Raw genomic sequence first — 22,863 nt, forward strand, 5'->3', positions numbered from 1 at the left:
TTATATACTGAAGGTAACTGTGGTTTTAAGAGCCCTGGATAATCACAATAACTGCTTGTCATTCACAACCAGTGCCAACCCATTCCAGGCAGAAGATTCCAGGGAAGCATGGCTGTATGACAGCAGTATTTTTTTGCAAATACTGAATCATAGTATATCACTTGTTGACTTACACTTCTTGTGCATACACACAATAAGGCTTCCAGGTTTCTCCAGGTTTCTCACCAATCTTGGCAGTTATCCAGGGTTCACAGAACCACAGTTATATGTATAAGAAGCATTTTACTTACTGTAGACAAATGTCTTTAGCAGTATTTGGTGATATTTAGTTTAAAAACCTTAGTTTACAAACCACATGCAATACCATCTAAATCCCATCCACCTTTATCCAACTGTGTCCACACTTTCCTCTAGACCAAGCTGCTAGTGAGAATAAATCAATTAAATTCATCCAGTATCTCTTGTTTCAGTATATTAATGGAATCATTGCTCTCTATCTAACATAGAGACCTAACACATAATCTAAATCAAAGAGTCAATTGCAAAACATCAAGGAAAAAAAAAAAAAAGGAAAATTCTAGCAGAATGCCACAAAACATTATTTAACTCTCATGGCAAAAAGAAGTTCATTTAAACAGCTAAAAGTCAGGGCTTAATTTAGGGCTTAATTCTCAGAGCAAATAAAGTCATCTCAATTACCCCCCCCCCCACCCACCCACACACACACACAGGCGTATAACATATGCAAAGGCCACACACTGGAAAATTGTATAATCTTTTAAGTAACACCAACATGCAAAGACTACGTACAAAGGTAGGCCTATGTACAAAAATATAAGCTGAATGTTATATTAATATTTATATTCTTCTCAATGCTTTCCCTACACACACTTAAACCAGAGGAGGATGGCTTTAGGAAGGTTCCAAATATAGTAACTCAAATGAAAAAGCTCTTAGATTAAATAAACTAAAATAAAATAATTTATCATACAGGCAGCCAAAGCTTTTTAGTTTATACTTTTGGAAGATTTTATCAGTCCCCTCAATGATAAATTAGCCTTAGGATACACAATGCACTACAAGTGTTTAAAAAAGCTCAAGAGCTCTTCATCAAGAAGGAATTATTTTTGATGTTGGATTATAGAAATCATCCGTAGCAGTGTTTTCTGGGATATATATATATATATATATATATATATATATATATATATATATATATATATATATATATATATATATATGTGTGTGTGTGTGTGTGTGTGTGTGTGTGTGTGTGTGTGTGTATATATACGTGTATATATATACACACACACACACATATACACAGTGGGGGAAATAAGTATTGAACGCGTCAACATTTTTTTCAGTAAATATATTTCCAATGAGATTATTTACACAAAATTTTCACCAGACAACAGTATTAACTCAAGAAATCCACAACCATAAAGAATCCACAACATTAAAGTCCATAAATAAAGTTATGTGTAATGAAGTGGAATGACACAGGAAAAAAGTATTGAACATGCTAAGAAAAAACTGTTCTCCAAGGCATGGTAAGGCAAGGAACCAGCTGAAATCCATAAGTAATTATACAGCCTATCTTTGCAAATTAATATCAGCTGGGTTAGTAAATTGATGGTCTATAAAAAGGCTTTTCGTTACCAAGGTGTCACACAAGAAACATCTCATGATGGGTAAAAGCAGAGTTCTCCCAAGACCTTCGCAACCTTATTGTTGCGAAACATATTGATGGAATCGGATACAGATGTATTTCAAAACTTCTGAATCTTCCAGTAAGCACCATTGGGGTCATTATCTGCAAGTGGAAGCAACATTACTCCGTCATCAACCGGCCATGCACAGAAGCTCCTCGCAAGATTTCTGATTGGGGAGTCAGAAGAATAGTTAGAAGAGTAGCCCAAGAGCCAAGGACCACTCGGAAAGAGCTCCAGAAACACTTGGAGGCAGCAGGTGCCATCGTCACAGAGAAAACAATAGGCAATGCACACCACTGCTCACGCTCACCCTGCAAGACTCCATTACTAAAGAAAAGGCATGTCGAAGCTCGTTTAAAGTTTGCTACAACTCATTTGGACAAGCCTATGAAATACTGGGAGAGTGTAGTCTGGTCAAACTACACACCATGTTTGGAGAAGAAATGGCACAGCACATCACCCTAAAAACACAATAACAACAGTGAAGTTTGGAGGTGGAAGCATCATGGTGTGGGGGTATGGGGACTTCATATAATTGAAGGAATGATGAATGGAGCCCTTTACCGGGAGATTCTTGAGAAGAATCTGCTGCCATCCACCAGGATGATGAAGGTGAGATGTGGGTGGACCTTCCAGCAGGACAACGATCCAAAGAATACAGCAAAGGAAACTCTCAGTTGGTTTCAGAAAAAAAAATCAAGGCGTTAGAATGGCTCAGTCAATCACCTGACTTGAATCCAATTGAACAAGATTTAACAACAATATGTTTAGAAGAATGGGCCAAAATCACACCTGAATACTGCGGCCCATTAATTTCTTCATACAGGAAGAGTCTTGAAGCTGTCATTACAAACAAAGGCTTCTCCACTAAGTATTAAATACATTTCAGTTAGCGTGTTCAATACTTTTTTCCTGTCTCATTCCACTTTATTACACATAACTTCATTTTTGGACTTTAATGTTGTGAATTCTTTATATTTCCGGATTTCATGAGGTGATACTGATGTCAGGTGAAAATTTAATGTGAATAACCTCATTGGAAATATATTTACTGAAAAAATATTGACACATTCAATACTTATTTCCCCCACTGTATATATATATATATATATATATAATGCTAATTTTGAAGAAGAAGAAATAAAGAAGAAAAAGAAACAACCATTAAATATTTCCTCACTGTTATCAAATTTATATTGGTTTCATCACTTCCTCTGAAATGCACTATGCACCAAAAAAGTCCCTCCCAAACTCCCACCTACAGTTTTTGATTGACAAGTCTACCTTGTTGACAGTGAAAATGCAAACGCAAACAGGATTGCAAAGGCATTTTATATTTAGCCGTGTAGTGCGGGGATGATGAAGTGCAATCGCAAATGGAAGGATTGCTGTTACTTTTTCAATATGGCAGAATCAGACCAGTGTAGGCACTGAAAATGCAATGTCAAGTAAATTTTGCATTTGCGTTTTAATTTTGGCAGCCATTACACACTGTTGTGCACAAAAATGTAAATGCATATAAACATTTTGCAATTGCATTTGAATTCATTCCTAAATTATGCACATCCATACTAGAAATGCAAATGCAAATACATGTATGAAGTAGTATTTTCCATTTAGAATTTGAATAAAATCCAGAAAATAATGGGCATTTCAGTTCTTTTGCAGTGTGATATTTTAACACATTGAGTTTGAATTAATTTGGATTGTGCTTAATCAGGTACTGGCTGGGTTGTTGGACCTTGGATCTCAGATCTTGGGTTTATGGAGCCATAGCTTAGATCTGCATAAATCATTTTTTGTTGCAGGTTGTAAATGTTAATTGGTCTTGTCTGTTGCAGAGTTCCATAGTTGGCTCACCAATTGTCATCAATTCCCTGCATCTAAAGAGACTCCATTGTGAATCTCCTAAAGTTGGCAGATGACTCAATACTAATTGGACTGATACACAGTGAGTTTGCTTGCAGGTTGAAGATTGAACAGTTGGTTTCATGTTATGACATATGATAGTTATGACAATTTGAAATTCAAATAAAAAAGCGATGATTTTATATGCTGATGGCACTTAGATTTAGTACTAGATCTGCCCAATTTCTTACTCGGCTCCCTGATGGCATATATTTCTTGTTTAATGACTGTATACATGGCAATGATAATTTGATATTTGCAGTCTAAATTTCAGGTTTCCAAATGTTGCATCAGTATTGATGGTGGGCTTGTCAAACATTCACAAGTCACAATTCACAATGACACCATATTCAGCATACAATCAGAGCCAACTTGTGTCACTGGGTGTTAGGTAATCCTGTGTTATATTCTTGGGGAAAAAGTAGTATGTAAGGATCTATAACAACGTATCCGGAACTTATATTTCTGTAAAGCTGCTTTGTGACTATATAGACTGTTAAAAGCACTATACAGATCAAATTTAAATTAAATTGAGTCTAATTAATAGTAATAGTAGTAATAGTAGTAGTAGTGGTAATAGCAATAGTAATAACTGTAGTATTAGTATTAGTATTAGTAATAATGGTAGTAATAATAGTACTCAGACTCATAGTTACAGCAGTAATAGTAGTAGTACTAGTGGTAGTAATAGTAATAGTTGTCATAGTTGTAGCTATAGTAGTTGTATTACTAGTAGTATTAGTCATAGTCATAGCTGTAGCAGTAGTAATAGTTGTAGCGGTAGTAGTAGTTGTAGTAGTAATAGTAATAGTAATATTAGCAATATTAGTCATGGTCATAGCTGTAGTAGTAATTGTAGTAGTAGTAATATTATTAGTTAATATTAGTTATATTCATAGTTGTAGTAGTAGTTTTAGTAGTAATAGTAATATTATTCATAGTCGTAGTTGTAGTAGCAGTAGTAATAGTAATATTATTCATAGTTGTAGTAGCAGTAGTAGTAATAGTAATATTAGTCATAGTCGTAGTTGTAGTAGCAGTAGTAGTAATAGTAATATTAGTCATAGTCGTAGTAGCAGTAGTAGTAGTAATAGTAATATTAGTCATAGTCGTAGTTGTAGTAGCAGTAGTAGTAGTAATAGTAATATTAGTCATAGTCGTAGTTGTAGTAGCAGTAGTAGTAGTAATAGTAATATTAGTCATAGTCGTAGTTGTAGTAGCAGTAGTAGTAGTAATAGTAATATTAGTCATAGTCGTAGTTGTAGTAGTAGTAATAGTAATATTAGTGATAATCATAGCTGTAGTATTAATAGTAATATTAGTCATAGTTGCAGTAGTAGTAACAGTAGTAATATTAGTCATACTCATAGCTGTAGTAGTAGTTCTTTAAGGCTTTGGATTAAGAACAATTAGTCAAAACCCCAAAACACACTCCAATGGAAGTAATGCATCTAGACAGTGATAACTCTAATATGAATATATGGAGAAAAGTGAAATCCCAGCGGTGCCATTGTAATGCTTGATGGAGTGTCTTTTACTGTCACGTCTTTTATTCAAGCTTTTCTCTCGTTCCTTTATTTACTTTAAAACACCACCCATGTCAGTAACAAAACAAGATTTCTTAGTTAGCTCAATAACATCTTGTACACCCACACTTTGTGCAGTGTCTCATCAATCTTTTAGCAGCCCCAGTCCTTATGGCCTAATTGAATCCATCGTTCAGCACTTGTTTAAATGACAGACAGCCTGATGCAGTTTTACAACAGGTAATGGTGTGAATATTAATGCCACAGCCACAAAGCCAGTGCAAAATTGAAAACTTGGGGCATGTGGAAGACATGCAGTGCAGGATTTGCAAATAAAATGTATAAAATTCTTGATGCTTCAACACTAAATTATGGTATATATGGTAAATATGGTTTATATGGTATAGTAAACATGGTAGCATATTAGATTTTAAGTAAACAATAACCATAATTGCTCATTTAAAATACAATCATAAGACTAAACTGCAGAATGTACACTTATACACTTAGTTTAATGTTGTTGTTTTTTTTTTTTTTTACAACTATAACAAATGGGTTGATAATGTTGTTTATTGGCCAAATATGTTTTGATATATCCATTACTCATTTGATATATTCATTAAAATGATTTAAAAATGCAAATCTGTGTAGGTTTAGGTGCCATAGATAGCATGCACTGATTATGTTCTAGCTGTACCATGAATAAAATATTTGCAGAGCAATAAATAGTGTATGTGCATGCGTGCAATTAGTGACATGATTTTGAGTACCATATACAGTACTATACTTATAGTCAAATATTTAGTGTTTGTATAGTTTAATCTGATTGATCAGACACATAACTTAGAAGTCATTCCAGCACCTTGTGGGGGTAAAAATGCATTTTTTGGACTATTTAACAATGAATATAGAATAAAGAGTGACTGTTGAAGGAATGGGAGTTTCTAGATGATATTAAGTGATAACAGGAAATGACAGGTTTCATGGACTTTCATGGTTAACTATTCATGGTTAAAAAGTGTCTCCTTTAATTTATTTATTTATTTTTTTTAAACATGGCTATTGTTAGCAAACTGCTACAGTATAAGAGGAATAAAACAGACTGGGACATTTTAAGGAAAATAATCTGCATAAAGTTCGGATGGTAACATCAACACAGCACCTGTTAGTTGATTATTGTTGATACCCTATCGTGTTTTATTTTTTACATAGCACTAACCACACAGCAATATTATTATTAGATATGCTTATTATTATCCAAATATGCTTATTAACCCTATTTCTAGACATTTGTACTCATTTCAAGCTTGAAATAATCTTGTTGGCATGTAGTTATTCTAATAGTAAGAAGAAAATCTAAAGCTCGAAATGAGTAAAAGCATGTGAAAACAGACTGAACATTATATTTGATTTATAATAATGTCATAATAAGTATTAGATAAACTTGCTCCATTTAAGGTATTTTCAATGACATCATTGGCATTTCTTTTTTTAATTTATTTTGCAGTGCATAATATTACTTTTTTATGACGCAGTATGAGTTGGATGTTTAAAATAGCATTTGAAGCAGTTTATTCATTAGAATTCTGACCATTTCCTCATGGTGCATGGATCAAATTAAGAGCAGTAATGCCATGTTGTGTACATCGACACACAAACCTATTTCCACTGCAGATGGATGAAGTAGCCTACAGAAGTAAAGACTAAGATTATATGTCAAAAGAGAATAATGAAGTATATACATTTTATAGGCACTGGGTAATATTGTTATTATAAATAAAGGGATATGAATCATGGTTCTGTAAGTTTTCTCCATACTGCAGTGAATAATGCCTGCTTTCATTTCTTTGAGATCCAAGTCTGGGTTTGGTGTAAAACAGTGCCCTCTTGTTGCCAGCTGAAGCAATGCAGGAATATAAAATGCCTACTTGCTAGCCAGGTTTCTCAACCTAGCAAAGCAAATATTAATTATTATTATTTTTTATTTATTTTTTTTAAAGCCCACAAACATCAGACATTTGAAATTGTACTGCCACAAAAATGCTTATTTGATTAAAAAACCTGTTGGAATTTAAATACTTAAGAATACATACTGTACATAATACATATTTACTTGGTTGATTGAATAACCATTATGAAATGTAAAATACTGTGAAATGCATACACAGGGATGTGTGTGCCAAGTTTATAAAACCTAGCAACATAGCAACAGAAATACCAGATAATGACAGAAAATTGCCCACAAGAGTTTCCAAGATAAAGCTTGTTTCATCAATATTGCATCCGCTCTTACAGGTCTCTGCAAGGACAGAACAAAAGCAGGCAGATTGTTTTCCCCATTACACACATCTAAACTATTTGCTGAATCTAACAGCTACTAATATTGATAATGTAATCATCATTTAAATCACCAATAGTATTTCCATTTCCTTCCTGCCAGAACACTTTGCCTTCTATAATAACTTGAAATCAATGTTTGGTTCCCAGAGACCACTGAAAAGAACCAAAGCACAGAAGTAGAAAATAATCATCTCTAATCTAAGCACTGAAAAGCATTTTTCAATACTCAAAACGACTGAACGGTTTATGATGAGAGACTCTGAAGACAAGCACATCTTGTTTTATGATTTGGTGGCTCAAGCATTGTATTCTATAGAAATGAACCAAGAAAATCATAAAGAACAGAGCAATTTTGTAGAAACATGTTTAAGCCTTTATTGGAATGTTTTAGGCATCGCATTTACAAATCCAAACCTGCTGTAATTTGGTGTTCGGTGAAATATAAAAGTCCACTAGGTTAGCAATACTGGTCCGATAGTCATTCCTGTTCAAGATCATTATAATCCTATTATTATTATTGATAAACACATTTCCGTCCTGTTCGGGAGGAAAATGAAAATATATGATATGATTGGAGGTAAAAGCAGTCACATAGTTAAAACTAATTTGATGAAAATGCAAGAAAATAAAAAATAAAAAAAAAGAAATATATATTTTTAAATTGATGAAAGCGCAAGAAGAATCAAAGCTGTGGAACAGTCTGTTTTATTTTTTTTAAACCTGGTCCGAGTTTCCCCCTGCTGTGCCTGTTAAAGGACATGAAGCACCTTAAATGTGACGCAACTTGCGAACAGGAGGGAGAAGACTGGCAGGGCCAACTTATTTAGGAATAAATCGCTTGCATCGCATTTTGCTTTAAACATGAATAACACCAGAAGTCTTCTGCAGCACTACCATAATGAATGTCAATATTACTGTTTATGCACATTTTTACTCAATGGGGGATTTATTTATTTATTTATTTATTTATTTATTAATTAGACACCCACAGATTACTGAGCAGAGGCAGAGAAGAGCTGGAGTCATTTTGGCCTAATAACCGCATTTTCCCCTTGTACTGGGAACAACATGAACAAACAAACAAACAAAAACACAACATTCATCATCTGGATCCAGCAGACAGGTTTGGTGTTAACCGAAATGAGCTCTCTCTCCAGTGGCCTGCTCTTTGCTCTCCCCAGCCCTAACCACCCCAACCCCAATCCCTTTGTGTATGTGTGTATGTCTGTGGACTCTTTAGGACATGACACCAAAGACAGGGTTGTGGCGACAGATGCTGGGGCCGATTTCCTCATAATCCTTCTTGGTGTGACACACCTGGTAGAATTCAGGCTAGTTGACAGGGAAAACACACACACACACACACACACACAGAATTGTGTTATGACGGCATGCTGACTTCCCAATAAATAAAATATATAGGTAATATATACTAAAATGACATGTAACACAATGATACAATCTGTATCTGTGTAGTGTTCCGAACATCTACAGTGAGCTTGGCCTAAAGTGGAAGGTTTATTGTTTGCTTGCATCATTCATTCTTTTAAATTTTTTTTTTAAATCAAATACAAAGACTAGCACTGCACCCTGGTAAACACCAGAAACCAGAGAGAGAGAGAGAGAGAGAGAGAGAGAGAGAGAGAGAGAGAGAGAGAGAGAGAGAGAGAGAGAGAGAGAGAGAGAGAGAGAGAGAGAGAGAGAGAGAGAGAGAGAGAGAGAGAGAGAGAGAGAGAGAGAGAGAGAGACATCAGCAAAATGCAACCAGGTCTTATGAACGCTGCAGGACTGCTGCACCTGTCCACAATATGTTCTAATGAATTTAGTTTATTCCCAAAATATGAAAAACCAGTAGCCTTATTTAAACCACTGCAGCCCGGACCAGGCAGTTACTAAAGATTCTGTAAATGCATCTTGCTTTTTCCAAAATAAGTATCGCACCTCCAGTCCTATCTGTATTTATATCAGTTTAAAACATTATCACGCCATTCTGAGTAATACGTATCTATTGTGTGGCCATGTTTGATTAATCGGTGTGTGTGTAACTCACTGTTGAGGCCAGCATGGATCCACCGAACCACACGGCATAGCGCTGCATGTGGTGAGTGATGACCTGCACATCAATAGGTTTGGGCTGCAAGAGAAACATGACCACATGCATGACGATCAAACAGCTACACTTAAACAGCTTATTTTCTTTATTCTAATGCTGGAGTTCCCCATCAGACCTTCAATTTGCCACCGCTGAGTTCTTCGCTCAGTTTGAGACGAGCATCCACGGTTCTCTTCAGGTCCCTCTGCAGGCGCCGGCCGAAATCACGGAACATGGTCGAGCCTCCTGACAGAACGATGTTCTAAAAATAAAATAAAAAAAAAACAACCCACAGTGAAACCAGGGGACTCACTCCGAGTCATTGGATAAAGGGAGGAGGGTCCTGTATGCGGGGGTGCCTTTAGCTGTAAATTAAACTGCACAAACCTTCTCAGCACAGATTTATTTCATTAACATTATGACCTATTCAAATATTAAATGTTAAACGTGTGCAGTAATAGTCTGGCTTGTTATTGGGGTCATGAAGCTTTTATTCCTGACACAGAAGGTTAACGTTATTAATAGGTTATAATTATTTACAGACCTACTTGTTATAGAGTTAGAGGTTTTGATTAAAACCATTCAAGTACAACAATCCAAGTAACCAGGTAAATAAGCCAACAGGGACAAGAAATCAACAATAATTATAGCTTGGATAACAGTGTATTGTGATTTACATCACTAAGAGAGAAAGGAGGGAGAGGTGGGGGGGGGGGGGAGAGGGGGACAACAACAAAAAAAAAAAACCTGGAGACCCTGTGAGGTCACAGCCAGTGGAAATGCAGTTAAAACCTAAAGCAAAAACTCATCCAGGACTGTGTTGTTCTTGTTCTAGTTCCTGAAGAAAGTTATGGCGCCTCAGTGGAAACATTACTACAATCAGCATACAGCATAATGAGTGTGAATGTAGGAAACAACTGCTCCTTTTCTAGAATTACCTTATAGAGGGGACGACGCACATCAATGGGACAGTTCTGGATAACCTCATCAACCACTTCTGAGATTGGCTGAGTGAAGTCCGGATTGGCAAACTGTCAGACACAGGTACAGAGTAGAAGAGTAAGGTCTATAATGTAGTGCTGTTTTCAGTGTGTGCATTTATTTATTTATTTATTTATTTATTTATCTGAACACTCTCTGGGTGCATCTCAATAATCTAATTGATGCGTATTTGATTCCTATGTCCTTTAGCCTGCGACTCAAATCAATTGCAGCCATTTTTAAACATGTATCAATCCTTTAAATGCACTCAGAGGAATCCAAGAGAGATGAAATATGAGGCTAACTGGTAAATACAGTTAGTCTTATAGTCTTATTTTTAAATAGTCTTATTTTTATTGCAGCGCATGATGTAAGTGTATGGTTTAAATGCTCCACCTCTTCAATTCATTTAAATATTAAATGTCATTTTTTAAATGGGTACAAATAAAACTTTGCATGAAAATAATGATAATGTTGAGTCTTGTAATAATGTTTGGTCCCATATATTACAGCACAGTGAAATTCCTTTCTTCATATACCCCAGCATGTTAGGAAGTTGGGGTCAGAGCGCAGGGTCAACTAAGAAACATGGCTGGAGCAGAGAGGGGTAAGGGCCTTGCTCAAGGGCCCAACAGTGGCAGTTTGGCAGTGCTGGGGCTTGAAGCCCCGACATTCCGATCAGTAACCCAGAGCCTTAACCACCAAGCCACCACTGCCCCTAGAGTCTGACGAAAGCCCCTTAATTATAATTTATTTATTTATTTATTTTGAACGTGCATATGAGAAGTAATCTTTTTGGCATAGACTGAAACATATGCATTTGTGTATGTGATGTAATGTTTTCACTGGCGTTTATTCATTACGTAATCAGAATGCACTGTGTAGGCACATTCCTAATACCCTCTACATCATCATCAATACGTGGAATCATTTTAGAGTAACATCACTGAGCAAGAATGTCTTTTTTTTTTAGCAAATACATTTGCCGTCAAGGAGCTAAGAAGCGATTAGGAAAAGAGGAGTTGCAATTAAAGAAATGAGTAGCAACCCCCTGTGTGTGTATGTCTGCTTCCAGGTGTGCATGTTACAGACCTCAGGGTGGAAGAAGATCTCTGGGCCAAGGAAGCGCTCATATCCCACATCAATGGTAAACTCTTTCTTGCTGATGGCATTAATGCCGGTGTACTGCTTTATCCATTTCGAGCCGTCTGTGTCGTACTTATTAAACTCCTTCACCAGGTCAGGACACACGTAACTGAAACGCTCCTACAGAAAGAACACACACTCGCACATTTGTATTGCATAGTATTTGGGGTCTAACTCCTGAAATATATTTTCCCGCTGTATGCCAGTGAAAGGCCACATCAGAACTAATGGCTCATGTCAGAGTAATGACAGGAAGCCTGGGGGAACAACTTCATTGAGCGAAACTAAGCGAAGCTCATCCAAGTTAAGCTCCCACACAATCTAACTGCATGCACAGAAGGAGAATAAAACACCCTGGCAATTCAGGACAGACAAAATAACTGATGCTTACACAAAACACACTAATGCTTCAGTCTGAAAAATATCAAACATTTAAACTAAAACGCAACTCATAGCAAATGGCAACCTTTAACAGTTGCGTGTACATACTGTAGAAACAAAATCACTTCATCACTACATAAATTGCCCATTTAGGTCTAGATTAAATTTCTTCACACTGATTTTTTTAAGGGAACTGCATCATTAAACCCTAAAACATGAGGGACACCATCACACAAAGCAGCATGTTTCTGGCAGCTAACTGAACTGTTTGAAGAGAAGGTCTAATTAAAATGTAATTCAATTGATCAGGCTAGCCTTGAAGATTTTTTTTATTAAAAAAAAAAAGTTCTTTTCATTCTTAGTTTATTTCAATTTTCACATGCAACAGTTACTTATACAGCTGTGGGATTTCTAGTCACATCCTTAATGCAAAAAATGTCAAATCTACAACAAGTTTCTCCCTAAGTGTGTATTGGGGGGGGGGGATGGGGGGTGGCGGCGGCGGCTATATTGTCTAATCATGCAAGTCTTTTTTTTTTATAGCAAAGATCTTAAACATTCACAGTGATTGCTGAAAACTTTGATTCCCCAAAAACACTGTGCATGTAATGTCAACTCTGTAGTACTGATAAACCTGCTATAAATCTGTGCTGTGTAAATAAACGTATAAATACTGGCCTGTGTTCTCTATGCAACGGTACATGACCCGATATGCAAACATTCTCACTGATGCTAAGCTCTGCGCAAGCAATGAGCCACTTTGCAAGTCAATACGAGTTCCACTGTGACCTGCATAATGCCGGAGTTGCCCTCAAGCAACTAGAGATTACAGATTTACATGTAGAAGTTCTGTTTGAAAATCGTCCCCAGCATTCTCAATTAGGTTTCAGAATTTTCAGGCTGTCCCACACTCTATAAGCCAAATTAGAAGAGTTTTCAAAAAAAAAAAAAAAAAACCAAATTAGCATTAAATCAAATTAAAATTATAGGTTTTTGTTTCAGTTGGACAAGTAGGCAGCTTTTGACACCTCAGTGAGCCTTCAAAAAGAAGAAGCGAATGATTCGAGACGCGATTGGAAATGAAAGTATGGCGACTCATATTTAAGTCAGCTACACGAGCACATGCTTACCTTGACGGCTTTAGCAGTCTCGAGGGACTGCTCGGGTGGAATTCCCACCTCTCTCTCTCTCAACAGTTGCTGTGTGAAGTAGGTAATGTCACGGCCTGCAATGGGGATGTGCTTTATGCAGCTGCCTATGACATAGCCTTCTGCCTAAAACACAGAAATACAACAAAACAAATCACCATAACAATACAAAGTATAAAGACATTTTTCCTTCTTAGAAATCAACTCTATACTTTTCATCATGAATAAGAATGAACCGGAAATACCAGAAGTCTGTTTGTGTACAGTGCTATGAAAATGTATTTGATTTCTTCTGTTTGTGTACATCTCATACTAAATAGATTTAGATCTTCAAACGAAATACAATATAAAACAAAGGCAACCCAAGTAAACACACAATACAGTTTTTATTTCTTTATTTTTTTTTTACTGAAGCAAAAAAACAAAAACAAAAACAAAACAAAAAAAAAACAACCACCTATTAGCCATATGAAAACCTAATTACCACCTTAAACTGAAATCTGGTTGTGCCACCTTTAGCAGCAATATAACTGCAACCAAAAAATTTGGAAATTTGGCCCACTCTTCTTTTCAGAACTGCTTTAGTTCAGCCATGTTGGACGGTCTTTGAGCATGAACTGCCCATTTAATTTCCTGTTACAGCATCTAAATTGGTTCAAGTCAGGATTTTGACTAGGCCACTCTAAAATTTTCAATTAGCTTTTTTTTGAGCCATTCAGAGGTGGGTTTACTCCTATGCTTTGAATCATTGTCTTGCTGCATAATCCGGTTTCAGTTTACGGACTGAAGACCGGATTCTCCTTTAAGATTTTCTGGTAGAGAGCAAAATTCACGTTTCCCCTCAATTATTACAAGCTCACCAAACCCTGAAGCAGTAAAGCATCCCCACACCATCATACTTCCACCACCATGCTTGACTATAGGTTATGATGTTCTTTTTGTGGAATTCAGTGTTTGGTTTATGCCAGATGTAACAGGACACCTGGGCTATTTCATGACTTCTTGGATGAGTAGTTTCTGTGCTCTTGGAGGAATTTTGGAATTCTGCCACTTCTGTGCTGAGTTTTTCCTTTTGGAGATAATGGCTCTCACTGTGGTTCTTTGGAGTCCCAGAGCATTTGATATAGCTTTGTAACCCTTCCCAGGCTAATGTATTTCAATCATCATCTTCCTCATCATTTCTGGAATTTCTTTCAACTTTGGCATAGTGTGTTACTGGGTAAGACCTTTTAACCAACTTCATGCTGTTGAAAACGTTCTATTTAAGTGTTGATTTGATTGAACAGGGTTTGCAGTAATCAGGCCTGGATGTGTCTAGTCCAGCTGAACCCCTTTATGAATGCAGTTTCATAGATTTGGGGAATTATTAACTATGGGGCAAATACATTTTTCATTGTGTGTTTACTCAGGTTACATTTGTTTTATCTTAGATTTTGTTTTCATTTCTGAAAATATTTGGTAGGAGATATACACAAAAACAAGAAATCAGGATGGGGCTAATACTTTTTCACAGCACTGTATGTGCACAGTATGTATTTTGCATGCATGGGTGTGCACGTATATGACTGACCACAGGGATGACGTGAGTGACACCATCTCCACTGTCAATGACTGTACCAGTCAAAGTCCTCTCTCCAACCTGCCGAGAGGTCCAGGATGCTGCTAGAGCCAAGACTGCCTGAAAACGCACAAAAAAATAAAAATAAATAAATAACCTCCATAACACTAATGTAAATACACAATGATCACAGCTAAAAAGAAGAAAAAGAAGAACTCTGTCATCAATATACAAGCATTCAGTAGAACAAAATGTTGCTCCAAGGCCATGCAAGACAATGCAATACAATATTAACAGACAATACAAAAACCTTCACAATGTTCTGGCAAATAGAACTAGACCAATATAAAATAATCATAGTAACAATAATAATAATATCAACAATAACAATCACAACAATAAGGTGCTTGTATGTACCTGCACGGCGATATAAAGTCCAGGCACATTGAAGGACTCAAACATGATCTCCGCGGTGTATTCTCGGTTCTCAGGTGTGTTTAGAGGAGGTTCAGTCTGTAACAGATTCACCATCAATATACACACACCCACATCACTTTGTCATAATATCAGCTTGCTAAATAATGGGCTATTTAGTTAATGGGTTAAAACTATCTGGTTGTAAAATAGCATGCAGCAAAGATAAAAAAACAACTAAATAGCAGCATCATATAGCTACATCATAACCATTATAACATCATAGAATTTCAACTCGTCTCTAATGGGCAAGCCAGAGGCGATGGTGGCAAGGGAAAAACTCCCTCAGACAAAAAGAGGAAGAAATCCTGAGAGGAACCAGACTCAAAAGGGAACTCCTCTTTATCTGGTTGACAACAGATAATGTGATTATAAATAATTTCTCTTCTATAATTGTATACTATAAAGTCAAGTAGTGTTAGGTGTCTTAAAAGGAACTTGAGTATTGAGTTTTAACTTTAAGTTTCTTGTATCTTGCATCTCTTGTATTTGAGTTTACCAACTGTTAGTGTAACTGTTCTTAGCAATCGCTGACTTTAGGTTATCCAAGCACGAACATCCACAACCAACTTTAGGCTACGTCCACATTAATCCAGATAGATCTGAAAACCGCATTTTTCATTTTAAAATGCTCTCAGTCTACACTGGCGTTTTCGACCGTTTTCCAAAAACTGCTCGTCCTCATTGAAACGGCTGAAAAACTTGCATCCCTATACTGTGTATGCGTAAAAACGTATGACGCTTGGGTCTGCTTCATTTCTGTCAGGTGTTTCTTTTTAAAATGCAGTCTGTTGTATGAAACTACATTAATATTTAACAAAGCTATCAAACTGGATAGCAGGCACAACAACCGCAGTACATCATCCACCAGCTTGTTTGTTTCGAGTTGAATGGGCCACATAACTAAAATACGGCAAATAAGGAGTAGACTCCTTGAAGAAAAGTTAAATAAAACATCTCACAGAAAACTTCACCATATCAAATGATTACACGTTTGTTTATTTGGTTTTGTTTTAAATTTCAGAGCATCAGCCATCAAAGTATCGGTACAAGTTGTTACTATAGAAACAATAAGCAAATTAACAGAAACCTTGCACCCGACACTACAGTTTCAGCTCATGAAGTCTACACTGAAGTCTGTCTGATGGCCCGTTAGTAGCCCGATGATGTTAAAACATTTTAAACAAATAATTGAGCATGTACTAAAATGGCAAAAAGTATTTCTGTAAGTAGAAGTGGTGAAGCAAAGTCAACAAAGGCATTTATATTAAAAAAAAAAAAAAAAAAAAAAAAAACAGAACTGGAACCATTTGTTCTGCATTAGATTCCCCCATGTTACAGTGGTGCATTACTAACCAGCAGGAAGTAGTGGTCCTCAGGCTCCGCCCTCAGATACTTAAAGATGACCTGCTCCATGAACCTCTCCATTAGGTCCCAGTCCTCTACGATACCGTGCCTGATGGGCCACTGCATGTAAAGACAAAAGAAAGTGAGCTAAGCCATTTCTTTCACAATGAGCACCCGTTTCCAGAGCAGAGCCACCGTCATGTTGAACGTTGCACTGAAATGTGGATATGTGTAGAATTACGGCTAATCACCTTGGTCGCGTAGGTGGGCTTATCGATAGCCTCATCTCCGATGAAGAAGTCGAGGTCATCCACGCCTTTCATCATCCTTCTCTGGGCCTGGTCTCCCACCTTCGCCGACTCTTTGATGGCAATGCCTGGGCAACAGCAGAGGATGATTGGATATAATGAAACTGGCTGAGAGCTGCAGATAACATTATTGGGAATAAAGCTACCAAATCTAAAAGTTATACAGCATTAATTTACTCACAACACAGAGACAGCTTTTGCTTCAACCTCTACCCGTGTATGAACGTATATTATTTTAATTATTTAGTAATACAACATGTTCTTGGAATATAATGCCACCAACTTCACTGGTAAGTGGTACATAACTTGAAGCATGTGGGAACAAGAAATGTTTCTTCATCAAACACACACCAGGATTTGTTTGTCTGCAACTTTGAAATACAGTCTTTACATGCAAAAGAATCTCATTTTATTTCCGTTTTACTTACCATACTTAAAATTTCATGTCACAGAAATCACATACCAATGAGACAACCCATGCTATGCACATCTAAGGTTTCAAAAAACAACTTTAGACTTTAACGTGCCCATAAATTCAAGACATCTTTGCACACACACATACATTATTTTTATATTATATATATATATATATATATATATATATATATATATATATATATATATATATATATATATATATATATATATATATATATATACACACACACACATATATATACATATATAGGCTTGGAAAGTCAAAGCATGGAAATCCACAAGGACCCATTCTGGACTTCTTCCTTCACCCTGTCGTTATATTATCTTACTTTTCACAGTTAAATTGATGACATAAGCCATTATGTCTCAGGTTCACCAACTGATTACCAGCCTGTTCATAAATTATTGCTATCCGAAGAAATATCTGACTAGGTATCACGCAATGCATCAGCGTTAACCTAGTCAAACCTGAAATATTAATTACAGGATATCAATTACAAAGCAGCTACATTTATTTAGTTTCTCACTGGTATGAGATTTTTTAATTTTATTTATGTCACTCATTAAGAATAGCCCCAAGCTGTGTGTAATCACCTGAGTAACAGCAAACTAATTTAGTTTGGTTAATGGATTCTACTTAAGACTTACAGATAATACAAAACATTGCTGCAGGGATCTTAACTAAGGAAAGAGCTAATTTCATGTCTATTCTTAAAGAATCACACTGGCTACCTATGGCATCCCGAATAAACTTAACAACATTTCAAACTAAATCTTGACCCCAAAGCCATTTAACATTCATTAAGTGCAAGTGATACAGCTGTACTCACATGATGGTACGATGAATTGAGGTTCTGTGTTTCCTGCATATCCCAGTTTAGTATATCTGAAACAGAAGAGAACAAGGCTTTGAGTTGAACAGTTCTCCTAACACATACACACACACAAAATAAGAGTTGTGAAATAGATAATTACCGTTAAGCAATTTCATTTTGAACGCCCATTATGAGCAGCATAAATTAATCTTTCATTTATACAATTCTATATTGCACAGTTAATTTTTTATGCATTGAAATTAATTTTTTTATACTACTTTAGCTGATATGCTGCCGAGATCCCGGAGGTCTACAGTGCTCATCCTTGCAGCTTTACACCCAGAGGATAATGCACAAGCCTCCAATTTCTCAATGCTACAACTTAACGCAGCTACAATCTGCAATGCTCTGCTCCAGTCATGCTGTCTGACGTAAAGCGACAGCCTGTAGTTGTTCTGTCATTGCAGAGTTTGACAAAAACATATTGCGCATTGTCTTTGAAAATTCCAGTGAGTATGCTTAACAGCTTCAGGTCTTACAGGCTCCAGAGCATCCACTTATTAAAAATCATATCATGAGGCGTGAAGACATTTATACGACACACAATACATATCAGTTAATATAGCTGAGGGTTCCTAACAAACACTCAAAATATTAATGCTGCATTTAAAAACAATAAAAGCTTGATTACATGATACTTTTGTTTAACGTCTACAAGGTGGAATTATTAAAACTGTACTGAAAATGAAAATTCTGTACAGGAATTAACATTTTACAATTATAAAGATAAGCTTCGGGACATTTCATCATCTATTCAGCTACTTCCAGTCAGGGGTTGTAACGGTTATAAAAATACCAACACCACCCACAATATCTCAGGACAGTATAGATGGCACATGTAATCACTATATTGATATTATTTCAATATACTTGCTCAGCCATTATCATCATCAGCTTGCACTTTTCCCATAAAGCTTAAAGTCAGATTTAAAATTGAACTAGTGAACATGCAGGATTGCATCTTGGCTAAAAGAGATCAGCTTAATAAATCATATTCGTATGCAAATCCCATGCAACCATGAAGTCATGTCTATTTTTGGTTTAGAAAATTCCTGACCACCGGATGCTGAGGTCTTTACTAGTTTCAAAAGTTCAGTACAGACCTATAGCTAGTGACAGATTCAAGCTGCATGAAACCAATGAACCAGCTCAGTTTAAACCGCTCAACATGGTGACCTACAGCCTCTCTAGCGCTACAAATTATTTGTACGGTTTGTAACTGCCTTGAATTACAGATCCACTAGATACTTAGGTTAGTTTTAGCATTTAAAAAAAAAAAAAAAAAAGAGTTAAAACTACATTTGCACATGTTTTAAGAGGGTGCCTAACCGTTTGCATGTGTAACGGGTATAGCTTTGGGCATGACTTCATTCGGATAACAGAATGGTGTCAGAATCCTAAAAACAACCGACCACACCTAGCAAACTCTAACACACCATGCCAAGTGAAAAATATGTCCCTATACAAATGACAATGGAAGTGCATTTTTCTGTTAGACATTCAGATGTTCATTAAAAAAAAAAAAAAATAATAAAAAAAAATAAAAACATCCTCAACAGGTTTCCAAGATAGAAATAGGAGGAAGGAGAATAAAAAAAATTAAAACAAAAATGTGCAGACTCAAGCAGGTTCGAGTTTAAAGGAAAAGGCTTTGCACGGTTTAGGTGCAAGTTATTAAAACAGATGCGTTTATTAAAGCTCTTTATGGGTTTTAAAAGCTATATATCATAACCACACCAAAAGGTAAGTCTTTTCAGGGTCATTTAATAATCATTCACCTTCAAAACAGACGAGTAAAAACCACCTACAAAGTGTCACAAAAAGAAAGAAAATATGAATGCTGTAGCTTTGACTCTCAGAGCCTTTGAACAAGGGTGTAAAGGGAAGTTGAGTCAGCCTCAGCATGATGTGGGTTATATTACTCCGGTAAGGTTAGAGGCTGAAGTTATAAAAAGTAGTTTTGCAGACTACTGTGCGGAGAAGTGCGGGTCAGCAAGCAAGAGAGGATGTGAGGCTTTCACACATCTGACACACATACTTGTGGCACATCTGTAGCTATGAACTGAGCCCCTCTTCCTCATCCATACAGAACAGATGTTGGTGTGCTTTGCTCAAAGTGAAGCGGGGGAGGAGGGTAAGGTATGCACCATGGAATGTTCAAGTCTCTACATGCGAACACTTAACCACTGTGATTTAAACAGACCAAGTACAGGTCCAGCACACACAGCAATATCTTATTATATATACACACCAATATTTTTTATTCAAGGGATATGCATCTCTTATATTAGAAACAATAATAGAGAAGGTTGTATTTAGAGACAGGATTGAAACATACACTGGGGGACAGGGGTAGTACAGAAAGATCATGCCATCATGCAAAAGTGTATTCCTAGTATGTTTATGCATGTGTTACTCTCTTGCACTTGGTCTTGCTTGTCAAACTCATACCATGTATAAGATACTTTTAGGCATGTACCAATGCCTAGTATCTGTATCACTGCTGATTTTAACCTGTTTCTCCAATCCAATCCACTGATGTCATTTATGGCTGACTGTCACAACAGTGAACACATACTGCCTTATGACAAGTTCTCAATCCTGGACAAGTACATTTTAGCACTTTTCCTGCTCTAATACACCTACCTCAACTCAGGAAGGATCTGATTAATTGGATCAGGTGTGTTGGAAACAAGGAACAGGGACAATACGATGTGTAAAGACAAGGGTTAGGAATAGGGCTTGGCGATATGACAAAAATATATTGCGCTACTTGACATTTCTACAAAACACAATGCGCATCATAATACATAACTTAGCCTACTAACTGTCTGCAAAACAGCAGAAAATTAAACAATTTATATTTTATATTTATATATATATATATATATATATATATATATATATATATATATATATATATAATTAAACCGAGTTTGACAATACTTTTCTTTAATGCCTACAAAGACACAGAAGATTAAGTTTTAAAAACATTGTCAAATCAACAGAATTCATTCTGTACCAATTAATTTGTAATGATTAAAAACTATTTTTTTTTTAATCCAATGATCTCAGAAAAGAGTATCGTATAATCATTTATCATTATATTAATATTATATCAATATATCACCCAGCCCTAATTAGGAACCTATAGATAATCAGATAGTTACTGGACACCTAGAGATCTGATATTAGTTACATACTGAAAGGAAAGCTAACATCCAAAGTTACATTAGATAAACTTCTACAATCACACAAATAAATAAATAAACAAACCAACCAACCAAAACACCAGTAGGTGAATGGCTTGTTTTGCATCATTGTATGTGTGTATATTCACATATGCATTGAGATCTTGCAGTTTTTAGTCAATGGTAGTGCTTTTACTGAGATTCTATTGTTTAAATTATTTTAAATTATCCTATTGATTAAATAATGCTAGTAAAAAGGCTACCATTAAAGCTTTAAACGGATTGAAATGAGGAAAACCCGCCCGTTATCACAGTGCATTTAAAGACTGCTGTGCTTAACCAGTTAGAAAAACGTCCAAAGGCTACAATAAAGCTGCTTTAATTTGGATATAATGCTCTGTTTGTTCTTCCTCTGAGGAAGTGACTCGTCTGAATCTGAGACCCAGCTGCAGTTTCACACTGAACATCACAAGCTGCCTACAAAAATACCAGAGGGGACTGTAGTCCAGTTCTACAACAGAGGCTCAGACAGCGAGGAATAATATAGAAGCGAGGAAAACATAAACGCTACTAAATGCACGGTGAAATGCCGAACACGACCATATATGGACTAAAAGACGAGAAGCAGGAAGCGGCGCGCGCTGTCAATAAAATTAGGAAGTTACAAGTGCGCACGCGCAGATCGGCGAGCCTTGGAAATGATTTTTGCAGAATTTAGCATCGATTAACATTTTATTTATTTGAAGAAAAAAAAACACGCTGGTGATAATCGTGTTTCCACTTGTGCATCCAGTAACTACATGTACGATATTTAAATGTGTCCCCGTCAGTCAGATCAATATTTTCGAAACGTAGCTAGCAAACCAATGAAGGCAAAATACAGTCTAGCTAGTTAGCCATTCACACCCATGATAGTATCCCTTGTGTTCTATACAAACCTCTGAGTCTCACTGAAACCTCAAATAACACTAATATTCAAGCTGTAAGTACACATGAATATTTTAAACCGAGTTGTGTACTGAATATGCTAGGCAGTTAGCTCGCTAGCGCTACACACCCCAGAGCTGACAGTGCTAGTGCTACTGCTGCTGCCAGCGGATCTGATTTACAGAGGAATTGAAAATACTTTACCCTGTACCGCAGTCCACAACACACGCCGGTAATCTCCCAGCCATTCCTCCTGCTTCACGGCCGAAGATGCCTTACTAAAAAACAGAAAAATGCTAGATGTGTCGGGTACAGGATGAATATAAGGCGGAACCCTTTCACCCGCACTGTGAAGTTTACAGACACTTCCGCACTCGCTGAGCGGCGCACGGCGGGATAAAATGGCCGCCGCCGGTCACAGAGGGGGAGGAGTGGAGGGGGAGGGCGTTGTTGTTATTATTATTATTATTATTATTATTATTATTATCACCGTTTATGGACAGAAACA

The 22,863-nt window shown here is 36.5% G+C and overlaps 1 protein-coding gene across 1 annotated transcript; it reads right to left on the reverse strand.

The window, feature by feature from the left end:
- Positions 1–7,839: 7,839 nt before the first annotated feature.
- Positions 7,840–22,744, reverse strand: actr3 (actin related protein 3). The gene is made up of 12 exons (XM_053627204.1): positions 22,560–22,744; positions 18,193–18,248; positions 16,868–16,992; positions 16,626–16,736; positions 15,213–15,308; positions 14,808–14,915; positions 13,220–13,363; positions 11,655–11,828; positions 10,520–10,612; positions 9,718–9,843; positions 9,540–9,623; positions 7,840–8,821 (listed from the first exon to the last, which is right to left on the reverse strand). Exons 1-12 carry the CDS (start codon positions 22,601–22,603, stop codon positions 8,726–8,728), a joined length of 1,257 nt encoding a protein of 418 aa, XP_053483179.1. The 5' UTR covers positions 22,604–22,744; the 3' UTR covers positions 7,840–8,725.
- Between the last annotated feature and the right edge of the window lie 119 nt (positions 22,745–22,863).

The sequence above is a fragment of the Ictalurus furcatus genome, chromosome 6 (assembly GCF_023375685.1).
Source record: "Ictalurus furcatus strain D&B chromosome 6, Billie_1.0, whole genome shotgun sequence".
Classification (NCBI taxonomy): domain Eukaryota; kingdom Metazoa; phylum Chordata; class Actinopteri; order Siluriformes; family Ictaluridae; genus Ictalurus; species Ictalurus furcatus.

Coding starts and splice junctions, on each gene's coding strand:
- actr3 (XM_053627204.1), bottom strand. CDS start 22,603: ATGGCTGGGAGATTACCGGCGTGTGTTGTGGACTGCGGTACAGG. Junction 16,993..18,192: donor TCAATTCATCGTACCATCAT/GTGAGTACAGCT, acceptor GCTGTTGCCCAG/GCATTGCCATCAAAGAGTCG. Junction 16,737..16,867: donor AGCCCACCTACGCGACCAAG/GTGATTAGCCGT, acceptor CTTTACATGCAG/TGGCCCATCAGGCACGGTAT.